The 13,212-nt window shown below is 46.3% G+C and overlaps 1 protein-coding gene across 1 annotated transcript; it reads right to left on the bottom strand.

Moving 5' to 3' along the window:
• Positions 1-437: 437 nt before the first annotated feature.
• mcoln1a (mucolipin TRP cation channel 1a) lies at positions 438-12,998 on the bottom strand. Its single transcript, XM_083693955.1, has 14 exons — positions 12,808-12,998; positions 8,767-9,011; positions 8,134-8,301; positions 7,626-7,782; positions 6,830-6,911; positions 6,553-6,649; positions 6,011-6,110; positions 5,647-5,753; positions 5,211-5,360; positions 4,774-4,875; positions 4,326-4,448; positions 3,581-3,787; positions 2,945-3,075; positions 438-2,614 (listed from the first exon to the last, which is right to left on the bottom strand). The coding sequence occupies exons 1-14, from the start codon at positions 12,848-12,850 to the stop codon at positions 2,578-2,580; spliced, it is 1,749 nt and encodes a 582-aa protein (XP_083550081.1). The 5' UTR covers positions 12,851-12,998; the 3' UTR covers positions 438-2,577.
• Between the last annotated feature and the right edge of the window lie 214 nt (positions 12,999-13,212).

The raw sequence follows: 13,212 nt of genomic DNA, 5'->3' as shown, positions 1-13,212 counted from the left end.
TCACTCCCTCTTCTGGCTGTTATAGGTTTTACACACACACACACACACACACACACACACACACACACACACACACACACACACACACACACACACACACACACACACACACACACACACACACACACACACACACACACACACACACACACACACACACACACACAGCTTGTATTATAACTACATGCATCAATCACATTTTTCAATTTCAATCACTGAGTTCCAGCCAATTAAACAGGCATTGACTTTAATCAGTGGATTGGCACCATACTGACTGTGGCACAGAAACAATCTCAATCCAATGTTCAAGTAACGTCAACATAGAAAGGATCACATGAACTGTATATCAGGGGAGGCTGGTGGAGGTAGAAATCGGAGGACGGACTCATTGTAATGTAAGAAATGGAAAGGAACGTGTGTTTGACACCATTCCTTATTCTGTTCCATGAATTACAATGAGCCCGTCCTCCGATTTCTACCTCCACCAGCCTCCCCTGCTGTATATGTGTCTATGAACTATGTACAGTGCAACTAGGTGTATAATACTACAATAGACACACATGCAAGGCCAAAAACATACATTTCATACAAATGTACTACATCAGGCAAACCACAGTTTGACAGTGTGACAACGGCGACTCTACGGCCCCATACCATTTTGGCCCCTAGCTTCTTCCCCTGGCCCTCTAATCCTTCGGTGTCAATCAATCTGAGAGGACTATGAATGTGACAACAAGTATATCAACCTTTTGGGTGGTTAGGTGGATCTAACAGCATATTACTGGGGGGGGGGGGGGGGTCTATTGTGTGTTGTGAACAAAATGTATATTGGAAATAGAAAATGAATATAAATAATTATACAAAAATCTTTTAGGGATTAGGTGAAGGGGCTAAGGGCCTTAATGAGACCAGGCCTACATCGTATCAAAACCATCAGAGGGCAAACAATACTTCTGTTCTGAAATAAATACAGAGCCGTCTCAATGCCTGACCTCCTTTACGGAGTCTCAAACCTGAGGACCCCTCTCTCCACTTGTGCGTTTTGCCACAGACACGGACAACTAAATAAAAAACAACTCAATAATTTAAACTTTCTCTAGGACACAGTCATAGGTTTGAGTTTTAAACGAGACATCGTTATGAAGACGAAGACAGAATCGGAACAGAAAGACAAAAATATGAGCATTCTTCAGGGTCAAAGTTCACAGACATTACATGGAACAGCATCCTTCTGGCTTCGTTTAGTTGGCCTGCCTTCTCGTTATCCTCCTTTAGGTTCTTTCTCAGGCAATTACTGTACATACTCCGTTCCACAGACCTATCTGATACAATCTGCATAGCTCCACCTAGCGTTTATAATCCACTTCAGCTTTCGTTCAGTTTTCAACCCGTCATTCGGTTTCCTTGTTAAAGGAAGTAGCATTTAGGTCAGGCGAATGCTTCTCGTTCTGTTGGAGAGTTGCATTTGGGTTGTTTCCCGAGTGTGTGTGTGTGTGTGTGAACACTTCACACTCAACTACTGGTCCACATAACAATAACAACAATAATTATAACAGCTCATAATGATCAATCATAATAAAACCCATTACAATAGAGCAACAACCTGTACCTATGGTAAATATCACTTGTGTACTTCTGAACATGAATATTACAATTTGACAATGTTACTAGCCTATGTGATTATATGCAGTAGAATACCCTGTATATACCATGTCAATAAAAACCTACGACTTTAACCACTGCTACTGTAGCTGTGCTTGAGATGAGGTACTGAGTCCCCTGTGTGTGTTAGCTTCTGTTTCACTATTTGGCAGATATACAAGCATCTGAGTAGAACTTAAGGCCTTTTTTTTTGGCAGACTGCAAAGAGTAGGTGGTAGGCAAGGAGAGTAGAAAGGTACGACCGTCCTGGGTGGCAGGCGGAAAGGTTGAGATGGGAGCTGAACAGGGAAGGTTAGCCTCTATTTGTACATGGACGTGCTCTCATTGGGGACAGTGGTGACTGTGCTACACCAAAATGATCTGTGGCCTAGTATGAGGAATGATGTCACCTTCATATCACAAGGATTTCATATGGTAAAAACATGCTTTGTTAATGTATGATCCGTTTCATAAAAAAAAAAAAAAACAGCTAGGAGTGTGTATGCAATTGTGTCTGTCCAACATTGCATTCATATCCCTCAGCAAGAACGTGTGCTAGAACAATGGTTTGTGTGTGATGATCCAAATGTTGGGAAACAATACAGTAAGTCTTTGCTTGAATGTAGTTTTTTTGGTTTTGCACAACATCCCTAAAACATTCAACCAATGCATGCTGCTGCTGCTGCTGATGATGATGATATCAAATAATCCACTCCTAACAGATTCACGGTCCAATTAGTCCTTCAGCTCATAGCACCAGTCATTCCTCTGTTTCTACATAGTCGATCTGAGAGGTTCCTCATTCAAGTGTGTGCTCATCTTTGACCCAGATTGTATGGTGACGATGCGAGTCTGGATGCAGTGTGGCGCTCTGGCCAGTAGAATGCGCTGTGGTAACAGTCACTTGGCCTGAGCTTGAGGCTGGTGCTGAGGTGGTTAGTTCACCAGAAGGGTATCTTCATATGTTGTTGTTCTGTGGAAAAAAAAAAACCCAACATTTATCATATTGTTTGTCTCTCAATGCATAGAAAAAGACGGACATACTGTATCAAGCCTCATAGAAAGGGAATTCAATGGAAACATATGAACTGTTACTGAACCTAATTCAACTAGCCTCTATTGCTTATTTGAGTTAAAGTACATCTTACCTTTCACTGTTGCATCATCTGGCTGCCAGTCGAGTGCCAGTTTGTTTTTAGTCAAGTTGTTGTTGAATACAGAAACAGTTACCTGCTATACTGCAGTTAGTTCACCACCCCCCTCTGACCTTCCCCCTCTGCCCTTTGACCCCCCTGTGACCCACCTGTCACAGCAGCAGAAGAATGAGCAGGGTGAGGTCTCCAGGCCGCGGAACTTCCCGGAGTTGGGCGTGTCTGTGCACTCGGCTATGAAGGCGTGAAGGTCTGTGATGTGGATGGGCTCCTGGGTTTGGTGCTGCAGGGAGGAGGAGGAGGGGGAGGAGGAAGATGAGAAAGAGGAGGGAAGTTACAGGTATAAGCAAGATGGCTAAATTCCTCTTGGTCAATCAGAGGGCAAGACAGAGCTACTACCGTCTAACTAACACCTATCCAATCCTCTCAGATCTCCACACCTGTCTCTAGGGAAGGGCCTAGGGGTCGATTAGGGATCTGGATACACTCTTAGTATAGAATATTGATACTCAATTCTGGTCCTGGAGAGCCACAGTACTACAGGCTTTAGTCCCAGCTCGGCACAGACACACCTGACTCAGCTAATGAAGGTCTTGACGATCAGGTGATTATTTCAATAAGGTGTGACGATGGAAATAGGCTGGCTGGGGGGAGGGGGGGGACAAAAACCAGGACCAGGCTCTCCAGGACCAGGATTGAAGAACCCGCTGGTATCAGAATTAACCCACTGGTATCAGAACGACTGGTATAAAAAGCCCAAACAGAGAACCCCCCCCTCCCCCCTTTACCTTGATGGTCTCGTAGGCGCCGGTAATGAGGGCGATGAAGAGCGACAGCACCATGTAGATGAAGAGGGAGATGAAGGTGTAGAGGTACACCTGGCTGAACACCCACACCAGGGTGCTGCTCTCCTGCATCTCAGAGAACGTCACGAACATGTCGTCACCGTTGATCAGCGAGAACAGGCACTCGGACACCATGGAGAGGGAACGGAACTGGGGGTGGGGGGGGGATGCAAGGAGGAGGGAGAGGGGAAGGGAGGGGGGGAAAGAGGAGAGAGAAAGGCAGGCACAGAGGAGGGAGATGGGGGACGGGAGGAGGGAGAGAGGTACGGAGAAGGGGTGGGGGGCGGGAAGAGAGAAGGAGGTAGGAAAAAAGGGGTGGAGGGCGGGAGGAGGGAGATATGGAGAAGGGGTGGAGGGAGGTACGGAGAAGGGGAGAAGACATAGAGAACAACATCAAACAGTTAATATCCCCTCCACAACCTTTTGGTTTCTCTGCTGTCCCACTTCTCCATGCGCCTGAAAGTGTTGGGGTTCACCACTGCAAAGCCATACTTCCTCATTAAACCGAGTTGTACTATAAATAATATGGTTCAACAGAATCAATCAAGTGCTCTGCGTTCGAAGGGATCGGTCTGAGCAAGGCACTGTGCAGATTCACTAAGCCTGGCCACCCAACCAACAAGTGCCTTGCTCAGACCTATGCTCCCTGACGATTGTCTGGTCGTGCTAGTGATGTCTGCTGGGCTACCTTGACGTGATAGGGTCCCAGGACGATCCAGCCACAGAAGCAGTAGCCCAGGTAGATGACGGCCACGCAGCAGCAGAAGCGGATCACGTTGGGGAACGCCGCTTGCAGGGTGATGATGAGGATCTGAGAGGACGAGAGAGGAGGAGGAAGGCAGAGACTGTCATTGTGTGTGTGTGTGTGTGTGTGTGTGTGTGTGTGTATAAAAGTGCAAGTCTTCGTATCAGATCAGTGCTAGAATGGTTGTGCGCACCTCAATAAACTGTTGTGTATACATGCATGCGTGTGTGGTGTGTGTGTGTGTGTGTGTGTGTGTGTGTGCAAGCAGTGTGTGTGCGTGTGCGTGTGTATGTGTGGTGTGTGTGTGTGCAAGCAGTGTGTGTGCGTGTGCGTGTGTATGTGTGTATGTGTGGTGTGTGTGTGTGTGTGTGTGTGTGTGTGTCTAACATACATTGTACTTCTGGAAGAAGCTGAGGTAGCGGATGACCCCGACCCACACCAGCAAGGTAGAGGTCCCCAATAGGATGCCACATACATCATAAGAGGACAAATTCTGGAGAGAGAGAAAGAGAAAGAGAGGGAGAGAAAGATGAGAGAGTGAGAGAAAGAGAGAGACAGATATGTTACTGTAAAGAGAACAAGATTAGAGAGTGTTGTCTGTAGGCTATATTTCAAATCAACAACCTCCCAAGAGTGCACACTCCCCTCAAGGACGATAAAAAGCAGTGGGTAGACATAAGCATGGGCTAGAGGACATTTCCCACTTCTTACACCACTTCTTCCCTTTAGAATCCATGAGGGGGGAGAAATAGAAAGAGAGACTATCCTCCCTCATTATCATGTGCAGTTACAGGGCTTGTCCACTAGAGGGGGGGGTGGTTCACTGACCTTCGACTCGATGCCTATCTTGATGATGCTGCCGGTGATGGTGAAGATGTCACTGATGATGAGCAGGATGTACCAGCCGTTGATGAACTCCATCCTGTCCCCCCAGCCCACCATACGACCCATGGTGCTCTTGAAGAACTCCACATACTCCTGTTAGAGAGTGAGAGAGAGAAAATAAGAGAGGAATCTCAACGACGTCACAGCAAGGGGAATATTGATTGCACCGTCAAACTTTCTCTGCTTGATATCCTATTGTGCATGAGTTAAAAAAAAATGTAAAAAAAAAAAAAAAAACATTAATGGTAGAATGACTATCCATTGCTGAAGCCCGGGACTGGCACACAACTGGCTGTGCCCAGACACTATTTTCTCTCTTTCTCACACTTTCACCCCTCCCCCCCTCCCCCCTCCTCCCCCCTCTCCTCCAGTGTCTTACATATTGCAGTGTGACGCCTCGCAGTATAGATCGTCCACACAGCAGCAGAGACAGCATACACACCACTGCCACCGCCACGTCAAACGTCAGCCGTGAGTAGTTCTCCGCTGAGCAGGAGAGAGAGAGAGAGAGAGAGAGAGAGAGAGAGAGAGAGAGAGAGAGAGAGAGAGAGAGAGAGAGAGAGAGAGAGAGAGAGAGAGAGAGAGATAGGGGAGGGGGGAAGGGGGGTGAAGAAGATGTTGGAAGGAAAGAACCGAATTACACAATGTGGTTTCCCATACGAGCGTTGACTATCATAGAATGGGATAGGATAGATTTTATTTTTATATCTCGAACTTGAAAAACAGTCTAAAACCAGTCTCACCATGGTCAGACACATTGGGGTCTTTACACTCCTTGATGGACGCCTGGTTCTCCAGACTGATCCTCACCTTGCCACTGTGAGCCTTGTTATCCAGAACTATCTACAGGAACAACCAGACAACAAACAACGCGTCAGGCTGACTACATCCTTGCTACCTGTTCTCGCACATGCTGTGCAATGTGGCAATAAACTGAAAAATGTCAGTAAACTGGTGGAGAAATGTGGAGTTCTCAATGTCTCGTTAAATGTGTTTACAGTGAGTGACTAGTGTCTTGAAACATGTACTGGCCTAAGGTCTTGTGACAACCTCAATGAGACAAGCCCATCACAGGGCAGGCTATATCAAGTCGGGCACTTCGCCCATAGACAGACACTGTGTCCTCTTTAACAGAGGCTGCATGTCTGTCTGTGTAATTAAACAATACAAACAGTAAAAAGGTTTCCATAACAACGATACACGTTTGTTATAAAGAAAAGAGCTGGTGACCAGAGTCATCCTGGACTGTACCAACCTACAGGAAATAGAGGGGGGGGGATCTCACCGTTATGAAAAAGGTGTAACAGTCTGGAATCTCATTGTTGATGATGGTTTGAATGTTGATAGCCTTCAGTTGGAACTGTATAGTCACATTAATAAGCCTAGAATGGGAGAGAGAGCGATACATACGTATGAAGTAGGTTTAAATGAAGAGGCCATGTATGTGGAAGAGAGATAAGTCCCTTGCTCAACAACATCAGATAGGACATAATCTCTGTCGTATCTGATGAGACACAACCAAACAGAGGAGGCTAGAAGACATGTGCAAAATGAAGCCTTACTTGTGAAACTTGAGGGTGAAGTTCCTGAAGTCCTTGGTTAAAAGAGGAGGAGGGACAGACAGAGGGTTCACTCCCACACAGTCTAGGAGACAGGTCAGATGGACAGACAGACAGGCAGACAGACAGACAGACAAGTCAATATAATAGGATACAATACTTTATTGTTAATTTCAATATAATTTAATTTTGTGAGGACAGTGATGCATCAAAATACAATATACACATGCAATACAGGGATTAATGCAGGGAGGTCAGTGTCATTCAGACTATGAAATCAAAAAGTACGCAGTTTTAATAGCGTGTTATTTCCACTGTTTAACATGTTTCCTCTTTGTCAGGTCATATTTCCTCTCAGTGCCAGCTCAAGGAGAAGTAGGTTTTTCAAGTTTTAGTCATGTCACAAGTTTAGTCAATTCCAAAACACCCAGATAAGTGACAGAGGAATGACTAAGCGTATTGGCCATACAGACAGTGGTGAGATTTGCTATTGAGACTAACATGAAGTTCTGAACATATGTAGTAGTCTTTGCAACTCTGGCAGTTCCCATTGACACCATGAACAACCTCAGCTTTACTTTGGTGACCACAACCCTCGTCCTCGAAAGCTACAGGGGGACAGCACAGGCTTTTTGTTCCACGAAACCACCTAATTCAACTACCAACTAACAACCATGATAAACTGAATCAGGTGTGTTAGTGCTAGGCTGGGAAATACATATGCAACCCCCATAGCTCTCCGGGAGCGGGGCTTTAGACTGAAATAAGAGATATATGGGATATAAGAGATTAAGTGTACCTGTAACAACATGGGGGTCAATGTTGAAGGTATCGTTGGCGGGGTCGATGCGGCCCTTCTTGTAGTACTGCTGGCAGAGGGAGAGGGCGCTATTGTTCACGCCGACCCCGTACACGTACGCGTAGCGCCCTACCGTGGTCTCAGGTAACACCAAATACTGAGGAGGAAGAAGGGGGAAACAGGGCCTGGTTCAAATATTTAGAAAACGCGTCCTTCTCCTTCCAAGTCACTGACCTACATGTGACTGGATACGTGTAAGCAAGGGTTCCACCCCAACGGCTTTCATTAACTCCATTTTCTTAGATCTGTGATTACATTAAGGAATGTTGATGTTAATTTAAGTATTCGAACCAGGGACAAAAAGGGTTAGTTCAGGATGAAGTCTTGAAGTATTGAGTAGCAAGCTGCAAGATTCTAGAGGGGGGGGGGGGACAAGCAGCAATCCTGTCCTAACCTACATAGTGTGTGTTTGCATATGAGGGTGTGTGTGTGTGTGTGTGTGTGTTACCTGGTCTATGGCGAAGAATATGTGCTCGTAGACCTCGCTCTGTGTGTACACGGAGAACGCGTCGCCTGAGCCCTCGTCGTAGTCCTTGAGGAAGAGGTGCTTGAAGGACATGGTGTTGTCTTCTTTAAACGTGACCACCATCTGGTTACTGAGGCCGAACAACACCAGCTGATGGACCCAAGGATGAGGAGGGGGAGAGAGAGAGAGAGAGAGAGACAGATAGACACACACAGAGAGAGAGGGAGAGGGAGAGAGAGAGAGACAGATAGAGACAGAGAGAGAGAGACACAGGGAGAGAGACAGAGAGAGACACACAGAGAGAGAGACACAGAGACACAGGGAGAGAGACAGAGAGAGACACACAGAGAGAGAGACAGAGAGAGAGAGACACAGGGAGAGAGACAGAGAGAGACACACAGAGAGAGAGACAGAGAGAGATTATTTTTGTTCTTTCCATGCATGCACCTCAAACAAACAAACACAGTTCTAGAGGTCTTGGACTTCATGACAGTTAGCCCATTGGTCAAATGTGACCATTAACCAAAAGAGTGCACAGATATCAACTCCAGGTTTCAGAAGGATAAGGAACGGCAACAGCAGCTGTTTTACATGGATGGGGACGTGCAGATGTACCTGCACAGTGACAATAACGATCTTCAGCAGCTGCAGGCCCAGCTTGAAGGGTTTGCGTCCCTTGGCGTGAAACTTGTCACACGGGCTCATGAAGAAGTATTTCAACTTCCTGCGGAGGGCCTCCTCTTCCTGCTCCGTCGTCAGCCAGCAGCCAGACGTCGACAACTGGGGGTTGCCATGGCTGTGCTCGTCGCTGCCGTCGTGGGAGCCGTATCGAGCCACCGAGGACAACAACCTGTCCTTCTCTGAGAGAGAGAGAGAGAGAGAGAGAGAGAGGGGATGTAAAAGAAAGAAATAACATGTTATCAATGACAAAAAAAATAGTGATAGTCTGCCTGTTTTAGGCAGTAGTGCCTATCTGAGAGGTTGGGATCTGGAATGGAGAACATGAGCAAAACAGCCATGTAATCTGAGATAGCCAACCACAGCATCGCTCCCTATCAGCGCTGCTATTTTCCTTCCGAGCAGGAACACGGTTTAAGCAGCGTTTATGGTCTTGGACTGTTGACACTGCATTGTAACGACAGCATTCCGCAATCTAACGCGTGCCTGTGTGAAAGAAAAACAAAATGTCCCTACTTTCATCGCGTGAACTGCAGACATCACATTTCCCCTCTTCTCTTTCTCTCACTCTTTTACTCTCTTCTCTCACTCTTTGTCTCTCTTCTCTTTCTCTCTTCTCTACCCCCAGGCTGTGAGTGACAGCTTCGGTTCACAATCAGTCAGTTTTCTCTACCTCCCACCCTTTCACCCTCCGCCTCATACTGAGCTCATCCATCAACACCTCTCTATTACACACAACCCTGGAGCCAGGCCGGATTATTAAAACAAAAACACCCAGATCAGAGGGCTCTGGGCTGGACAGGCGAGACAGACAGAGAGCCTCTCTCTCCCTGGAGGAACACCAACTGCCAAATCTGCCACTCAAGGCTGAACACACCGGAGATGACTGGAAGGTAGTGACAGATTCCAGGGATGGTTAGGTTACCTGTTACTGCAACGGGCCAGGGAAGCACCAGTCTAACGGGGTTGTCAAAGCATAACGCTTGAAGGTGGGATGCTGCACCTTGGCACTGATAACCACTGAGCTGGAACATTCAGTGAGTGGTAGCTGAATGTCAACCGGTTCACTCAGTCACTGCAGCTTCAGTACAGAGAGAGAAGTGCTGGGGAATACAGAAGCTCCGGAGTAGAGACACCATTTTCACTTTTCAGGAACTGTAATTCACAGTTGCGTGTTTTGTTGTTGTCCCGTACTGCGTGTTTTTACTGCTCGGTGAGTATAATTTGTGAGTCAACCCCACAAACAACCCAGCAACATGAGTCATGACGCAGGTAACATGATGAGTCAGGGTTCAGGGTCAAGCGACAGGCTGGTTACAGCTCAGCAATAAAACGAGAAAAAGGAAGTGAAAGTGAATGAACTAGGTCATGCCTTGAAAACGGGAGAAAGGGTCACGGCGACCTACAAACGAGGGACAGAAGTTACACAAGCCTTATGATTGTCACCAACGAGGGGATCATTGGGATATTTGTGTGTGTGTGTGTGTGTGTGTGTGTGAGAGAGAGAGAGAGAGACACCTACAGCAGCCTAGGTCTAAAGCAAAACTGCTATCTCAAATATCTCAATGTTTACGATGGGTGACTCGCGTCTTGAAACATGTACTGAACTAAGGTCCTGTGAGAACCTCATGTGGTCGAGTGCCGTCTGCATGTGAGCCTAAATTTACAAGAATCAATTCCTCCAGCAACACCTGCATAATATCCACTGATCTATCATAGCATCAGGGTGAATAGGGGTTAGGCCTGGTGAATGAGACAAGCCCATCCACGGTAGGCCACGTCAAGTTGGGCACGCGGCCCATAGACAGACATTGTGTCCTCCTTAGCTGAGGTTGCGTGACGGTCTCGTTTCCAAAACAATGTGAACCTGAGCTAAAGGAATCTAACTGCATCACATATCGTGTCAGCAATAGAAGCCTCAGCCAGGAAACAGATCTTTGACCACGGAGAGAGCGCGCCGCTCGTAAAAGGCTGATAGCGATCGGCGAAACAAAATAATAAAAAAAAAAAAGATGAGGGTGCATTGCTGAGCTGCCCTGTCGGACTGACTGACGCTAGGAGATAAGAGAGTCAAACTACATAAATCCGGTGGAAAAATCTGGCGCTTCTGGTTCAGGGCCCTAGATGGAGCACCAACACTGGCGCAGGCGTGGGCTAGGACGCCTAAGCTGGCCTGTCAATCAAACAGTCACCACCATGACCGGCTTGTCAGTCAACATCTCGGTATCACCGACTGGATCTGCGGCTTATCAGTCTCCACTGGGCCACCCATGGACACTACGGCTGTACCTCACTGGCACTGACAGAGCCGTGTGGTGGTGGTGCTTCACTCTGCTCATTATTCAACTTTGACCTCTCAATAACCCAACAATGAGAAGAGATGGTTGTTGAGCTTGATCAGTATCTGACCGAGACACAAACAATCGCAACTTTTTAAAGTTGGGAAATCTGGTCTGGGATTTCTAACTGTTTTGAATGTATAAGGGTTATGAAGCGGGTTTACGACCCTACACTGTTGACCTACATCCAATAACTTCTCTAGTATGCTCACACAATGTGACAGATTGACTATGGTTCCCTCTCCATTCTCCAATCGTCTGATGCCCTGCTCACACAAAGAGAAGTGAAGAAGTGAAAGCCAATGACCACAGACGTATTGAGTGCCACAAGCTCATGAGGAAGTGAAGAGGAAGTGGAGAAGAAGGTATGTGTTGATGAGGTTATAGCAGTGCATGTAGAGCTAGATCTGACTGGTTCAGGAGACATACTATATGTAGAGGGACAGGGTGGGTGGGTGGGTGTGTGAGAGAGAGAGGGAGAGGGAGGGAGAGAGAGAGAGGGGGGGGGGGAAGACACCAACTTCTGCATGCATATATCAATCAAAACATGGGGTGACAGTCTTTGTAATCTTGCAATCTTGTGGGGGGGGGTGCAACACATCTGAGGCAAATCTGGGGGTTCTTGGGGGGGGGGGGGGGGGGGAGGGGGGGGGCCTGAAACAATAGACTTTTTCAGCTTCCCTCCACATAGCGAACAACTACAGTACACCAGGAATGCAGCTAATGCTCTGCGGGATAAAGACTTCGCCACCAAATGCAAGAAGCATTTTAGCCCAGGATCTTGCCAATAACACAGTTCTCACAAATACTACTCTCCTGAAGATTAAATCTTGCTACCCATATATGACTTTAATACTTAATATTGAAGTGCTGAGACTGACCTCTGCCCACTACCCCCCTGTACAAGTTTCTCTCCTGTTAATAAAAAAGAAAAAAAATCCTTCGTCTAACATGACTGCCTATGGCCCCTGGTCTGAGCATTGATTAGTTTATCTTATGATGACTGACGGATAGATGATTCACTTACTTAAACACATGTATTTGTTATAAGTCGCTTTGGATAAAGGCGTCCGCTGAATGCCATAAATGTAATGTAAATGTAAATGTCTGTGTACTGTGACAGTTCATGCCATGAGTTGTTTTGGTATGGGAGAAACGCCTACAGATTGTACAACACACGAACGACATAACACCAATAACAAAGGAACCACAGTTCCCAAGCAACAGCAATGACATAGCCGAGTGTTTCGAGTGGATTTAATGACTAGCCTCCTTCCCCTGACTGGCAACTGGATAAGATGTATTTTTCCACGTTTGAGCAATACAGCTTCTTCTGGCAGTTGCAACAAAATATGGTCAACGCTACAAAAGCAAATCACGTAGGCAGCTACATAGCTCTCCATCATAACTCACATACAGAATAGGAAAAAGTGATGCATTCTGCATCTGCTGTAATTTAAGAATGCATGTTTCGGGAACCTATTCAGCTTCTGTCGGTTACACAAGCATAGCTAGCGTACATTGCTGGTATTTTAGGCAGTAGACAATGCAATGTTAGAATAATCTAGATATATAGGTCTATCTAGGAGATAAAAAAACAACATGCTGTCAAATTCCTTGTAAAACGACTTCGACATACCTGATCCGCCGTGGTTGCAATTGTTATCGCTTGCTGTAGCCATGTAAACGTTTTCAAAAAATAAATAAACTAGATAAAATGTGACCTACATTCACAATAAATAGAAGGCAAATAAAAAGCGGTGTTAGAAGGCGACTGTGTTGATGTTGTGAAGTTAACTGTCAGAGAAGAGAGCCATGAGGACGATGTTAACTGTGTTCATTGCCGAAACATCCTGCGCTTCCTCAGACAGCGATCATGTGACGTGAAGTCTACCATGTGACTGTTGAAGTGCTAAACAGGCGTTTGTTGTTCTCCCCCTCCTCCCGATCTCACGCTCGAACTTGACATTATAAACTGTCTGTGCCTAATATTCTGTTAAATGCTGACATTTATCATGAACCGTTAGTACAATATCAACTTGTT

This window comes from Argentina silus (assembly GCF_951799395.1).
Source record: "Argentina silus genome assembly, chromosome: 22".
Classification (NCBI taxonomy): domain Eukaryota; kingdom Metazoa; phylum Chordata; class Actinopteri; order Argentiniformes; family Argentinidae; genus Argentina; species Argentina silus.
The sequence above is the reverse complement of the archived record's forward strand: the minus strand, read 5'-3'. Positions and strand labels throughout refer to the sequence as shown.

Coding starts and splice junctions, on each gene's coding strand:
- mcoln1a (XM_083693955.1), bottom strand. CDS start 12,850: ATGGCTACAGCAAGCGATAACAATTGCAACCACGGCGGATCAG. Junction 9,012..12,807: donor TTGCAACCACGGCGGATCAG/GTATGTCGAAGT, acceptor TCTCTCTCTCAG/AGAAGGACAGGTTGTTGTCC. Junction 7,783..8,133: donor TATTCTTCGCCATAGACCAG/GTAACACACACA, acceptor CTTCCTCCTCAG/TATTTGGTGTTACCTGAGAC.